General features: G+C 35.6%; 2 protein-coding genes across 2 annotated transcripts; both read right to left on the bottom strand.

Moving 5' to 3' along the window:
* Positions 1 to 6,163: 6,163 nt before the first annotated feature.
* LOC104092412 (uncharacterized) lies at positions 6,164 to 8,911 on the bottom strand. Its single transcript, XM_009598007.3, has 4 exons — positions 8,751 to 8,911; positions 8,363 to 8,538; positions 6,885 to 7,083; positions 6,164 to 6,606 (listed from the first exon to the last, which is right to left on the bottom strand). Exons 1-4 carry the CDS (start codon positions 8,824 to 8,826, stop codon positions 6,374 to 6,376), a joined length of 684 nt encoding a protein of 227 aa, XP_009596302.1. The 5' UTR covers positions 8,827 to 8,911; the 3' UTR covers positions 6,164 to 6,373.
* Positions 8,912 to 12,399: 3,488 nt separating this feature from the next.
* On the bottom strand, positions 12,400 to 12,834 carry LOC104092413 (uncharacterized). Its single transcript, XM_009598009.4, has one exon. The coding sequence runs from the start codon at positions 12,832 to 12,834 to the stop codon at positions 12,400 to 12,402; it is 435 nt and encodes a 144-aa protein (XP_009596304.1).
* Positions 12,835 to 16,098: the final 3,264 nt, after the last annotated feature.

Consider the following 16,098-nt stretch of genomic DNA (forward strand, 5'->3'; position numbering starts at 1 on the left):
TTTTTGAAAAATCTTTAATGAAACGACGATAAAAACCTGCATGGCCCAAGAAACTGCGAATGCCTTTTACGGATGTCGGTGGGGGCAATTTTTCAATCGTCTCCACCTTTGCTTTATCCACCTGTAGACCATCTTTTGAAACCTTGTGCCCCAAAACTATACCTTCACGTACCATGAAATGGCACTTTTCCCAGTTTAGCACCAGGTTCGTCTCTTCACACCTAGCAAGCACTTTATCAAGGTTCATCAAACAACTATCAAAAGAAAATCCAAACACAGAAAAATCGTCCATGAATACTTCTACGAATCTTTCAACCATGTCAGTAAAAATAGCCATCATACACCTTTGAAAAGTCGCAGGTGCATTACAAAGACCGAAGGGCATTCTCTTGAACGCATACGTGCCATAAGGACATGTAAATGTAGTTTTCTCTTGGTCTTCTGGGGCTATAGCAATCTGATTATACCCCGAATAACCGTCCAGGAAACAGTAGTATTCCTGGCCAGCTAATCTATCAAGCATTTGGTCAATAAAAGGAAGGGGAAAGTGGTCTTTCCGGGTGGCATTGTTCAGTTTTCTGTAATCTATGCAAATTCTCCATCCAGTGACAGTTCTTGTAGGGATTAAGTCATTATTTTCATTAGCTACTACAGTTATCCCCCTTTCTTCGGCACACATTGAACGGGGCTTACCCATTTACTATCAGAGATTGGAAATACAATACCTGCATCAAGCCACTTAATCACTTCTTTTCTTACCACTTCTTTCATGATTGGATTTAGTCGGCGTTGGTGCTCTACACTTGGTTTGTGTCTGTCCTCCATGAGGATTTTGTGCATGCAGAATGCTGGACTAATGCCTTTAATGTCAGACATTGTCCACCCAATTGCTCGCTTGTGCTCACGTAGCACCCTTAATAGCTTTTCTTCCTGTAATTTGGACAAGTGAGAAGAAATAATAACAGGTAAAGTGTCAGAACTTCCCAAATAAGCATATTGAAGGTGAGGGGTAGGGGTTTAAGTTCCAATTTTGGAGCTTCTTCAATTGACGGCTTTGATGGGGGGCCACTTGGCCTGTTCAGGGGCTCAAACGGGATTATTCCTTGCATGTAAGCACATGATGCATCTAGGATATGCATCATCTCCTCAAACTCATCATCCATCTCCAAGCTATCAAACATCATGATTGCTTTTTCTAGAGAATCGTCTAGATATACACTCGTGTCAAGAAGATTCTCATGCACCTCCACTACAGATATCATAGAGAGCTCCTCATAGTGGCTGGGAAGTTGGATTGCCTTATAGACATTGAAGATTGCTTCCTCGTTGTCCACCCTCATAATCATTTTCCCTTCTCTCACTTTAATTATTGCATCACCAGTAGCCAAGAGAGGTCGTCCCAATATGATTGGGACTTGTTCATCAGCTTCGAAGTCTAGAATAATGAAGTCAGCTGGGAAGATGAATTTTCCAATTTGCAGCAGCACATCTTCAATCACTCCTTCGGGGTAGGCTATGGACCTATCAGCTAATTGCAACATCACCGTAGTTGGTCTCGGAGCTCCCAGACCCAATTGCTTAAACAAGGATAAAGGCATCAGATTTATGCTTGCACCCAGATCACAAAGAGCACGTCCCACGTCGATATTACCGATTCGCACTGGAATGGTGAAGCTTCCAGGATCCTTAAGCTTTTGGGGAAGCTTGTTTTGGACTCTTGATGTGCACTCCTCAGTAAGTGCAACCGTCTCGAACTCAGTCAATTTCCTCTTGTGAGCCACTATGTCTTTTATGTACTTAGCATACTTTGGAATTTCACGAAGTACATCCACTAATGGAATATTTAATTGAACCTGACTCAACATAGAGAGAAATTTGTTGAACATGCGATCGTCATTCTTTTTCTGCAACCTTTGGGGGAAAGGTGGTGGTGGCCTTGTAACCTCCATTCGCTCTGAACTTGCATCATTTTCCTTTGACTCTTGTATTGCCTTAGGTGTCAGCTCTCCCTCAGGTATGGGTTTTTCCTTTATCTTCTTTGGCACTTCCTCTAGCTCCCTCCCGTTTCTAAGTGTAACTGCATTAACTTGAGGGTTCTTTTCTGTATCACTGGGGAGTGAGCCTGTAGGTCTAGTATTTTGGTTTGCTGCTAACTGCCCCATTTGCCTCTCAAGATTTCTGAAATCGGTCCTGAGCTGTTGATTGTCTAGCAACAACTTTTTCAGCAAGTCATTCGTACTTTCTTCCATTTGTTGGGGTGGCTTCTGAGGTTGAGTAAAATTCCCTTGAGGCCTATACTGATTCTGTTGACTTCCGCCCCATGAGAAGTTAGGATGATTCCTCCAGTTTGGGTTGTAAGTGTTCCCATATTGCGCATGTTGATTCATAGGACCTCTGTTTTGTTGCCCCACATAGTATATAGATTCAGGATTCGTGGGGCACATGTCAATCATATGACTGTCTCCGCATAGGTCGCAACCAATAGACATCTGCTGTACATGTTGAATTTGTTGTGTTGTCATTCTGTTCATCTGATTTGCCAGTTTTGCTACATCGGCTCTCATGGCGGAAAAATCATCAAGCTCAATCAATCCGGCTGCCCTCTGTTTAATTCCCCTTCTTGAATCCCCCTCTCCTTGCCAATTATGGTCATTAGCAGTGAAGTTGTTTAGCAAGAGTTGTATTTCACTATACGGCTTTGCCATGCAACTACCCCCACAAGCTGAGTCAAGATTCATTTTTGATGCTTCATCTAACCCATCAACAAAAGTGTGACCCAATACCTCATCAGTTTGACAATGATGCGGGCAGTCTCTGAGTAGCTTCTTGTATCTTTCCCAAGCTTGACGAAGTGTCTCGCCATCCCGTTGTTGGAACCCAAGAATTTGGCTCCTCAGCGACTTTGTCTTCTTAGTTGGGAAAAACTTGATCAGGAATTTCCTTGCTAGATCATCCCAAGTGTGGATAGAGTTCGCGGGCTCCTTTTGCAACCATTCCTTAGCTTCCCCCAACAGTGAAAAAGGAAACAGTGTCAGCCTGACATAGTCCTTGGAAACGTTCGGATAATTGTAAGTGTCCGTAATTTCCAAGAAGTTCTGAATATGCCTCTGCGGGTCCTCATGAGATAGACCCACATACTGTCCTGTGGACTGAATCAGCTGTACCATGTACTGTTTGAGTTCAAAATGCCCAGTGATATCAGGCTTCACAATAGCCTGAGTCATATTCGCAAGATTGGGCCTTGCGGCTTCAATCACCGGACGCTCTCCATTGCCTGCCATCTCTATTGGTTGTGGCTGAACGGCGATGTCCAACTCTCTTTCTATTCTCGTTCTAGCTTCAAGTTCCCTTCTCACTCTATGTAGTGTTCGTTCGATTTCTGGATCAAGAGGAATGAGGTTGTTTGCACTTATACTCCTCTGCATTCGAGAGAAGATCCTGCGTTGATACAAACAAGGCAAACTGAAAATTAAAACTTGAACAAATATCTAATAAAAGCTTAACTTAGTCAAGTAGCTAATTTCTAAGTCCCCGGCAACGGCGCCAAAAACTTGTCCAGTGCAAATACACTCACGCAAGTATACGTGGTCGTCAAGTAATAAAGTAGTGAATAAAGTATCGTTCCCACGAAGACTTATGATTAACTTTTGACTAATTTAAACTCGAATAGCTTATTGATTCAAGATATTCTTAACAAAACATATAATTTTCTAAATTACTAACTACAGACTATCAAATAATGAACTGCTAAGAAGGAAACACAACACTTAAATAGTTTTTGAATAACAATCAATAAGATATAATATTCCAGGGTCACGGGTCATCTAACATTCATGTTGCATTCTTAGTTTAAAATAACTAAATGATTTATCGGAATTGTTAATTCACAGAGTTAATTTCACTTGTAAGAATCTGTCGAGTTCTGACAAACCTATTCAAGTTAGCTTAATACCTATATGTCTATGGAATTAAGTTTAACAAGAACGCATTTACAATTTCTATATTACAACCGAGCAAGGCAATTAGGTATATCTCTATCCTAATCGCGAATCCGTTCCCCGATGCCCGGATATGAGAACTTACTCTATTTACTCCTATATGCAATCTAGGGTTCCCACTTTCGAGTTCAACTCTAGATTCATAGATAGTATTTCACTGTTAGCTACTCAGCAAAATAATTAAAAATAGAATTAAATAAACAACCCAATATGATAAACTCAATGTAGTCAAATTAAACTTCAAAAATCAACATTCATGTATACCCATGACCCTAGAACAATAGGATTCTTAGCCACTCATATTCAGGCAATCATCCAAAATTTCATAAGAGTGCATAAAAATCAATAAAAGAAAGAGAGAATAAGAACTCCAGACGAATTCCTTGGTTTTTCTTCAACTTGGTCGTAGCTTCTGTCTTTTTCAATCTTGCTCTCCTCTCCCCGCCAAAAGAAGCGTTTTTAAGCTTATATATTGCGTCCAAAAGTCGTGGGCTAGAGTTCTCCTAACCCTAGCCCAAATCGGCTTCAGAGGTTGATGCTAAGGTGGATGCGACGCATCCACCTCGTCCTCCATTTCTTAACCTAGAATGTGAGGATGGATGCGACGCATCCACCTTCTCTTCAACTTCCGAATTTTGCATGCGAGGGTGGATGCGACGCATCCACCCTTTTCTTCTACTTTCCAGTTTCGGATGCTATGGTGGACGCTATGGTCCAACTTCACTGCTCAGGGTGTATGCACGATGATGTTTTTTTTTCTAGATTGGATGCGACGCATCCAATCTCTCTTCTTCTACCTAGGACACCTTTTCTTCATATTTTTGCACTCCAAAAACCTTAAATAGTCAAACATAACTTAATTAGTCATCAAACCAATAATTAAACCATGTTGGGCATTTTAAAGATCAAATAACAACAAGAAGCGGTTAAAACATGGGTAAAGTAACATAGACATATATCGAAATATGCCAAACATCAAACATATTAGATTAGTTAAGAATGTTACACTACTTAGGACCAAAGAGTCATTATTAACAAATCTACACAAATATTAAGTTTACCAAGACTATCCTCACTGCATTTCACTCAAAATTTGCAAGAGAATTATAGTACTTCCTTTGTTAGTCCACTCTAAACGGAAACAGAACAAACATGACAAGATGCACCAGCACCAGCAAAAAAATCCTGCTTATCAACTTACCATATATAATTAGCTAAGTTGGTAAGCTCAGGCAAAGCAAAAAGAATAATGAAAACAAGGACGACTAGTGGAACGAAGTACCGGAGTCCTGTCAGAAATTCCTGTATATCAACATTGTGATACCCATCAGCATATTGGAGACTCACCTTCAATACTGTAGCTGATGACAGTCCCCGAGAATTAGCCGCATGCAACACAATTGGTATTTACTGATATAGCCAGTTTTTTCTTGTCACATCAAAGATGATATCCTTTTATAGACTGACAAAGGCGATAAATCGATCTGTAGATTGGTCAAGGCAGTAAACGTGCCCCTTCAACGTAACATGACAACTACTCTCCATCATCTTGATGCTCGTTCAACCGAACCGTCTCTTCTGATTGGGCTAAGTAAGCCGTAAATACTCTTTACACCATGTGATAGTCTTCGCTTTGGAGCAAGCTCGCATAGTTTCTCCCAAAAGGTCACACCATTAAGAGTATCCTACACCTTATATGTTGCTTCTTTCTCTTCTCAACTTCCAATACGAGACTTTGTTCGGATACCCAACAATCGAGACATTGGTCATAAAAAAGAACAATAGCCTAATTCTCAATCCTTGGAGTACTTCTTTAGAAACATTACGAAGACACTTCTCCATCTCTTCAAACTTCTTTGGGAACCTTAGGAAGAAGGGAAACGGGTATGTTTTAGAGCTCCTGGAAGGTTGCAGTTTGTAGCAACTGAGCTGCAAGAGGCATGTAAACAAATACAGAGGAGGATATCGAAATGAAGAAGGAACACCTTGAAGAAGATAACAAAGTGAACAGAAAAGTTGGTTATACCATTCCACATGTGTATATTCTCCATTTAACAATTATGTATAGCCATCATGAAACTATAGCTAGATCATTTTGATGATATTAGTCATAACCACTAAGGAACGGTAGTAATAGTGAAATGAAATTACATAGTGAGGCTCAATTGTAAAGAATAATATCTTCTATTCAAAAGGCATACAGTCTCATAACTCCCCAGTGGTCACATACTTCCAAGCTCACGGTACTACCTACATTTGCTACATTCTCTTACAGTAAAATGAAACTAATTTTTTACCCCTTCAAGTTATACTCTACAACTACTTCAAGCATGTACATGTATGTTGGATATGACATAAAAAAAGATGTTATTTTTCTAAATAACATGACTAAGTGGCCCAATGCCTAATTCGTCCTCTATGTCATCGCCCTCTTCAAACAGCTTCAAGAAACGAGCTTGATCTTGCTGCCTCTTCTTTCGCTTCCAATATTTGTAAACAGTGACTGCTCCAAGAACTAAAACCATTGACGCTAAAGCACAGATAAGCAGCACTAGAGCCCAGTGCATTCTCTTTCCCCCTTTTTGTGAGCCAGATGAGTGATTAGAAGCTAGAGAAACAACGCAATAGAACTAACAATTAGTACTGAGCATATAAGTAAACCAACTCCACAAATTCGCGGAAGCAAAAAAATCTTCAATCTATAAATAGAGCCCAGATAAGAAAAATCTTAAGGAATTTCCTTTAACATCTAAAGATTAAAACTGCAGGGTATTAGTGACTTATTCTACATCACCACATCAACAGCCCGACCTCTATTGCATCAGCTAACAAAATGTACCAGAGAGAACTACAAAAAGGAATACCATAAGGAACTAGAAGACTAACCACCACCACGAGGGACACACTCTGGGCACAAAAATGTGGCATTGAGCTCTTTCTTTAAGAAATGAACATACTTCCCATCAAGATCAGTAAAATCAGAAGCACATAACTCCCACTCATCAAAAGTATCATCAGGCTTTATTGTATCCTTCTCATAGATCCCGCATCGTTTGCACTTTTTATCTGTAAGCTCTGTCAAAGGCTAAAACATAAAATGCACTCAACATCAAATTCTGGAAGGAGATATATCTTATGCCATGCACATCATATTAGTATAAACCTGGATAATCTCTACAACAACAGAAATTCACAAGCTCTAGAGCAACACGCATAATTTTTGAAATATACTGATAGAAGTTGAAAATAATGCATAACAACTTCCATGACCCACATGCTAATTTCTAGATGTGATTCCTCCCCATCATGCAACACAAATATCTCAGTCCCTGCTATCTTTTGTTTCTGTTAAATCATTTTCCATTAAAATATTCCCACATGTAGCACTCAACAACCATTAAACAGTTCCCAGCACGACTTTTCAAACCAACCACTAAATAGGAAACTATAATTTCTACACCCAAAAAGAGTAAGACATGACACTCCCTGCCAAATATTAACCCAACTGAAGCAGTTGCAGCCAAAAGTTGAAAAGAAGAGTTATGACTACAGTCCACAGGTGGGAGGGTGCTGCAGGTTTACAACTAAATTTTGTAATTTGCAATAGGTATCGTCTAACTAGGAAGTAAGTTAGCAAAGACCAGCTGTGTAGAAATTCCTTTGAAAATGCAATGAACCAACACTTTGGCAAAATGTAGGTAAAAGGTTCACCAACCTTAGGGAGTAACAGGTCCCCCCCCCCCCCCCAACAAAAGGCAACTCCTACATACAACCTGTTATGTTTTAGCAGGAAAATAAAGGCATATGCATTGCCATATTCATGTTTATTGGCTACATCGCAAATTCTCATCTTTTTCCCAACAAACAACTGCACAAGTTTTTATTTTACACTTAAGTCGTCTCAAGCACAATGCCAACATACTTTGTTAAGAAGAATAGCTTTTTGCAACTACGACTAGAGGCGGACCTATGTGTAATGTTGAAGGGTCACCAAACCCGTAAACTTCGGTAGAAATCTTGTATATGTATAAGTGTATACCTTGAAAAAGGTTAATTCAAATCACTTGGCACCCTAAACACTAAAAGCCTTTAGGGGCACTAGTTGAGTAGAATATTGTGCCCCCGTCGCCTTAAAATCCTGGGTCCGCCTCTAACTAAGACAGTAGTCGAAACTAGCACGCTATAAGCATTTTGATGACAAAATATTGTGACAAATGGTTATTGCTAGTAAATTTTAAATGTTCAAGTTATCCTAAACAATGAAAGGAAAGGGAATTGTAAAAGCGAAAGCTGGAAAAGATAGCAAAGAGAAAGTTCCATCGTAAGTAAATCAAACAATTGAGAGAGATTCAGTCATCATAAACCTGCCAAGACTCTTCGCCCTTGAAAGTATACAAGACATGTTTCTTCTTCACATCTGGCAAAATTGTTTTGTTCTCCCCTTTACACTGAAAAAATACTGTTGGTTTCGATCCGAATAATTCATGTTTCTTATATATTTGGATCGAATCAAGTGTAACAACTGCCGCTATGACTAATCCTGCAGAAATTAACACACATTAAAGAGAAAATATCAATATTTTTTCTCTCTTTATACAAAAATCAAGAAACCTAGTAGAATGCATGCAAAAGGATTCACATAGCCTACCCAATTATTTAGAATCGTGATTGATACAGACCATAAATGACCATTCACATTTATTCTGAATTTAATTAGCTTGAGGTCAACCAATTAATCACAATTAAGATTACCTGGAAGCCATCTGAGAAAAAGTGAGCTACACAAAATAAATACAATGAGAATTCTAGGACTTAAACAATGATGCATCGTTGCCTATACATATTATTCTTTACTTTTGGGTGCGACATAAGCTTAAGAAGGGAATTACACGAGAGGTGAAGAAGAAGGCTGAGGAGCAGTTCGCGCGTTGTTTAACAGTTGCCTTCTTATTTCGTTTACATTTCTGTTCTGACTTCTGAGACCAAAATTACTCCTACACTTGATGATAATATAAAAATATCATTTTGTTGCAAACAATATTGCCAAAGAAAAATAAATTTGTGCTTCATCAATTTGATGTTTACACTGTGATTAACAGCTTGTGTGCATGGTTGTTACCTATTGTATTGCATATGTATACTTTAAATATAATATTTATTTTGATTGTTACTTTAATTTTATTGTATCGTATCGTAAAATTTAAAAAGTATCATTTTATATAACGACAGATTTGGTGTGGTGTCATTGTTATATTATTTTTTCTCTCATTTTGCATTTCTTTGTTATTAAATAATTATTATTTTATCTTTATCATACTTTTTTATATAATAATTCTACTCCGTATTTTATTTTTTCTTAGTAATGTTGCAAGTTTATTATTCATATTTTTGATTTGTGACATCATGAAACTACGGTAAACGGTACAATCTATCCAAACATTATATTCATCGAACAATACAATACGATATATTATGAAACGACATCCGTTGTTTTAAAAAATCATAATATTGTAATAGTAAATACTTACTCGCATCTGTTGTTTACTCTAAATTAATTAACTATGATTAAGTGATAAAATTTTATGTGCAAACACATATTATGCTTCTATTAATTTGGTGTAAACACTCGACGCGAATTAGTTCTTACCCATTGCAATCCATGTTAAAAATACATGTATTATTATTCCCCACATAATTAACAATTTTTGTGTTATTAGAAATTAAATAACCAGTTATATCAGCCCATAAATAAGTTAGTACAAAATTAGTTAATTCATAAATTATTACCAATATTAGCCAATAAGCTATTTGTAGTCAAAAAAATATCAAAGTTTTGCTTTCTTTTGAGTGGGTATTATTGGAATAGATTTGATACATATTAAGAAGCTTAAATCTCAGTTTTGGGGATGATTTGATAGAGTTTTGAGGTGGTTTGAATTGAAAATTCGAAATAGAAGATAAATATGAAAAAAGATGGTAAAAATAGCACAGACTAACCAGTTTTGGACTGATAATTGAAAAATAGCCAATGTTTGTAAAGTCATTGAAAAGTAGCCATTTATTTTGCCGAAACACGAAAAGTTCCAGCATAATATGCGAGATTATGGAGCTCCTGCGTATAAACCTTCAGTATATTATGTTGGAACTCCAGCACACGAAAAGTTCCAGCATAATATGCGGAATTATGGACCTCCTGCATATGAACTTACCGCATATTACATTGGAACTCTAGCAACAACAACAACAACAATAACAACAACCTAGTAAAATTTCACTAATGGGGTTTGGGGAGGGTAGTGTGTACGCAGACCTTACCCCTACCCCGAAGGAGTAGAGAGGCCACATTGGAACTCTAGCATATTATGAAATTCCAGTACATCATGTTGGAAGCTCATATGTAAAAAATTCGAACTAAAGCATATTGTGCTGGAATATTTTCGAATTTTTAAGGGTATTTTTGTTCAGATTTTATCTTTACATGAAAAGTGGCTAAATTTCAATTAGTTTTGAAACTGTAGCTATTTTTCAATTACCAATTGTAAATCTGACTATTTTTTATATTTTCCCAAAAAGATGATATGTGTATCATTTGTGTATCATATATATATATATATGATATTTATATCAAATGTGTATCACATGTATATTCACGTATACATTATGTGTGAGTTATATGCGTGATACATGTATGTGTTGTAGGAAAAAAAAATTGAACTCGATTTTAACTACGAATTTTGATACCAAATCAGTTCAAATCACCTCCAATCTTCCTCAAATTTTATATTTTATCGCCTTGTTTGCTACCTCATCCATGAAATTTATTTTCCGTCTTGAATCTAATGTTGCTGATCACACTTAAAAATATAGAAGAAGATCTTTGCGTGTGATTCTTGGAGAGAACGAATCCTTATTTATTTAGATTTTCAATTTTTGTATGTGCTTGACTAATTTTGATAAGTTTATAATTAATGGCTAGTAGTTAGTAAGTTAGAACTTATTTGGGACATATCCGTAAGATTCCCTTAGATTTGTACAAAAGGAACCATAAGGTACCCTGCCATTTTAGATTTTGTTCAAGTATTGCTATTCCACATTATATTTTGCAAAAATAATATATAAATTTTTACCTAAATTATTATTATTTTTATAAGAATCAAAATACTAAACAAATGTTGTATTACTATGTATAGTTCTATGTCAACTGTTTCACTATAATCGGCTTGCCTGCCTTATAAACACCTTTAAATTTCTTTCGACATATATTCGGACATAACTGTCTTAAATTTTTTTAGATTAAACTTACATAGCCATATAGATGTACTATAATCACAATTCACAAAATCTCATATGTTAAAAAGCACTTAACTCCCCAAATGGTAATAGAATTAAATAAATAAAAAATAAGTAAATAACACCTTATAATATAATATAATATAATAGAATATATTAACTTATGAGTTTTTTTTATTAACTTATGAGTAAAGATTAAAATCATATCGTTATTACTGTGAGCAATTTTTTTCCTTTATTCTTTTACTTTTGTGATTCTGTGTTTCTTTTTTTCTTTTTTTTTTGTGGTTGATGATTTGGAAAAAAAATTGGGTTTTTTTTATGACACACTAATTACTGAAATGAAAAGGCTTATCATGGTCAATAGCCGTTGGAATCTTCAATTTAATCTTGCATTATCATTGCGTCTTTAACCCATTAATTACGGTAACAGCTCTACCTTAACTGGGGTAACTTTAGTCCTTTATTACTTCTTTGACCTTGCAAATTGAACAATGATAAAAATTTATGTGTACCTTATTTTTACATTAAATCAATTAATGCAAGAATTGTAATATTGCATACACATATTTAATAGTTGATTATGCTTAAATGATTTGTATTCTCACTTTAAATCTTAATTCTGTTAAATTGCTTGATTTGGGTAAAAGGTCGGGATTGAAATTCTTGTACTTTGTCATATGGAGAAAAATAAAAGAAAGAAGAATACTGTAAATTAAAAGGACCTAATAAAAAATTGACTAATTGCATAAACTATACTATTAGGTAAATTCTTTTTCATTTGGCTAAGCATTGGCTGACAAAATTGTCTGAATAAAAGTGGGTACAAGCTCAAATAGAAAATCGTCATTAAAAAGAAAAAAGAAAATTAAGCACTACTAAGAATTTTACACTTGCATATTTCCCCACCCTTTTTTTTTCAAAGTTCGAACTAATTCGTGCTCATGCTTTAATATTGGCCAAAGCAAAGGAGAAGATATACGCAGACGCTTTCTTTCTATCTCTCTCTTCTTTTTTTTCAGAACATAAAAAATAATCAGACAAGAAAAGCAAAAAAAAAAAATGAAAGGTGAAAGGAGGAAAAGAGAAAAATACTGTGATTACATTGACTTTAACTTTTATGGTCCACAACATCAACAGTAGCAGTGCATGATAACAGCCTTCGGAAAATACCAGACAACGCCGCACAAGAAACTTTCTTCACTTTCCTCACCACCGCAAACCTCCTCCGTCGCCGCCGTTGACCGGATTTTCCCTGCTTTTTGCCGCCGGAAGCCACCCTTTCTTTGACCTTTCCGAAACATTTCTTAGTTTTTTGAGGGACAGTTTCTTTTCTTGAAAACGTATAGGCGCTCCTTAAGTATAGTTGCCGGCATGACACGGTGTCCACCACCCTAGGCGGCTGCCACAGCTGCCGTCTTCTGCCGTACATCGCCGGAGAATCAGTCTTCAGGAGTTCGACGTGGGATTCTGGCCGGAAGTTGACATAGCTGGTAGCTCTGGCTGGAGTTGTTGTGTCACTGTTTGGTATAAAAACTGTGGCCATTTCAGCTTTTTGCTGGGTTTGGTTTTTCGTTTAGTAAATGGTCTGTGAATTTGTTGTAGTTCTTTTCACTTTGTAGTTTTTATATGTGTGGACAGTGGATTAATAAAAGCAAAGTTTGATATAGTTGATAGATGGAAAAAATGTGTGGCTATTTGCGTGCTGTTTAAATAGTGTAATCTCACACTATTAGCAGTGAAAGTGCATTAATCATGCAATTCTTTTTTACATAATTAGGTTGACTTAAAAATCAATTATGGAGAAATGATCGAGCATAGGGGTGGGTATTATACAACTTGACAAAGTATAGATAAAGTAAGTTGATGAAACCAATAAGTCGTACGAGAGGCGGATCCAGAATTTAAATTTAATGAGTTCAATTTCTAAAACAAGTTAGCATTGATTTATTGTACTGTTAAAATTATGAGTTCAAATATAATATTATTAAGATTTTAGTAAGTTTTTATATATAAATCCATATGACGTATTGAAAGTTATAGATTCAGTTGAACTCGTAGTTGAATCCGCCCTTGAGGTGTACAATGGTAATTCCTCCGGTCCACTTTAATTAATTTTTAGTTATTTTCAGACATATTAATGAATTCACCTTTAAACATTAATTAACAATGAAATTGATCATATTAACCTTAATTTGTTTATTGAAAATATAAAAAATACTCCTAAGCTCTTTACTCTCAAGGCAATGAAAAAAAGAAGTTAATTTTTTCTTGATAACTAAAAAAATAAATATTTTGGACCACAAAAAAAGGCCAAAAAATTAATTAAAATGGACCGGAGAGAATATATATATAATATTTACAATCCCATTGGACATTAATTATATTCGACCTGAATTTAAGATAAAGGGATGAAATGAAAATAACTCATTATTGATGAAAGATGATCAAGGTAGAGTTTTACTTTTTAACAAAACGAGGAATTGACCTTGTCAAGAAAAATGAAATAAATTAGTAAATTTTTAAATGGTGACAATGTAAAATTTAAGTCATTTTAAAGGTCATTATCCATAATTAATACTCACATGAAAAATAAGACAAGTAATATTCAACATCATGTCGTCCAAAAAATAAAAAAGAAAGGAGGAGTAACGCAATGACAGATATCCCAACCTAAACAATATTGCTTTATCCATTTCACGTGTATTTCTTTCTTGTTCTACTAGTAAAGAAACTAATTCAAGTTAACTGCCAAAAAAAAATCATTATCCTTAAATCGTGGGGTTTTATCTAATCCAGCTAAGTACATGTGGAAAACGTGACTAAGAGAAGCTGAGGAAAATAAGTTTTTTCTTTCTTATAAACAATATAATCATGAATTATATCACAAGTTCACAACTCACAAATGAAGACACCCTAGATTTCAACTCTAAAAAAGCGGGCGAGGTGCGCAAAGGGTCATTTTTAGGGTTGTTATTTAGGGATTAACTAGTACTTATTTTATTCTGAATTATTAAACTAAAAATTTTAATTTTAAGACAATTCAGGATATTTGTATCCCAAAAAATTTATCTGGAAAATTAAAATTCAAAACGAGTCTGCTAATTCCTAAATAATAATATTTAGAGTAGTTACCTAGTATCATTTCTACCAAAAAAATCTCATTTCTTCTAGATATTGACGTATGAGTGGCTTTAGCTGCTTATTATTATTATTATTATTATTATTATTATTATTATTGTTATCTAAACGGCCTTAGCAGTCAAAAGTTGCTGCAGCTTTCAGAATGGAAGTTCCATGCGCAATACAACTTAAAATAATTTTCTTTTTTCTTGTGATTTCTTAAACTGTCAATTTACGATAGTGAATGGCAAATAATTTCATATTCAAAAGAAAGTTAAGAACGTATATTACAGCAACAAACAGTTTTCCAAATTTTCCATTACTTTTCACTCGAATTTTATATATGTACGTGAATAACAAGTTAAATGAAATTATGTATTTATTTCATAACCTACTAAGTCTAAATTCTAATTGTGTCGCTGGTGTGTATCAAAATTATATTTCTCTTTAACAATATTACATTACATCAAACTACTTAAATCTTCAGTTGTACCTAAATACACAAGAATAAATAGAGTCAAGAGCTCTTTAAAGTAAAGGAGAATAGACTAAAGATGCAGAGATGGAAAATCCAAAGCAGGCATTTGCTGCTCATGAGTTAAAGATCATTCGAACTGCTAATTCCCCTATGACACTTACATGGGTGGAGGTAGAGTGTTGGGTATTTGTATTAGGAAATCCATCAAATATGTATAAATACTTAATTGCGAACCCAGTAACTAAGACGAGTTATGAGTTCGATGACCAGTTCAGAACCCATAAATTTAAAATCTTGACTCCGCCTCTAGACACTTGTATTCCACAACAATGTTTTCAGAGTTTAGGTTGCTCTCATTTCGCTCGCTGCTACTATGACAACCGCTTTTGCTTTGCTTTTTTTGATGATCCGTCACAACTCATAAGAATGCTGTTGGTCAGAACCTGGTAATCCTCATTATGAGATAGCAAAGGAACTTCTCAAGACATTTTAAAGGTAAAAAATCTATTAGGTGGGCTTTCTTGTTGCTGCTGTTGCTCAGATTTCACTTTCAATGTGCAAGCATCAACTAGTAGAAGAACAAAACTTGCAAATCAAACAGGCAGAAACCTCACTATCATTATCAAAGGAGTATGAGCTGATAGCGAACGTCTTCTCTGATGGAACACCTTATCAGTCTGGACCCCGCCAGTATGTTCATCTTTGATATGCTTCCATGTTTTACTTATCTATCAAGATTATCTTGTAACACCAAACAAAGAGATCTGGTTAAAATTTCATTGTTTTCTGTTCATGGAACCTATACTTGTATATGTGTAACCAATCATTTGCCTTGAGTTAAAGAGCACGGCATGCCCAATATAAAAGTCAGATGATCAATCCCTCGCCCAACAAAGTGGAAAAAAAAGAGAGTGCAAACCATAAAGAACTAAAGAAGTCCTCTATTGTCAGAAGTTAGCTTTATTGTTTAGGAAGTGATTGCTATGATTTAGCTGCTCGTACAAGTGGATCAAAGCAGAGCCCTGAAATATTTGATAGTTGCGCAAGAATAAGTGGATTGTGACAGCCCTAGCCAGCAATTAGACCTTTGAGAATAGCGCTGCGTTTTCATTGGTTATGTTGGAGGACTGTCACATCACCAAAACAATTAATAGGAAAACGGTACTACCTGAATTTCAAAAGAAAAAGAGTGTGTTTATGTCCATCTGT

The sequence above is a fragment of the Nicotiana tomentosiformis genome, chromosome 2 (genome assembly GCF_000390325.3).
Source record: "Nicotiana tomentosiformis chromosome 2, ASM39032v3, whole genome shotgun sequence".
In the NCBI taxonomy this organism is placed as follows: Eukaryota; Viridiplantae; Streptophyta; class Magnoliopsida; order Solanales; family Solanaceae; genus Nicotiana; species Nicotiana tomentosiformis.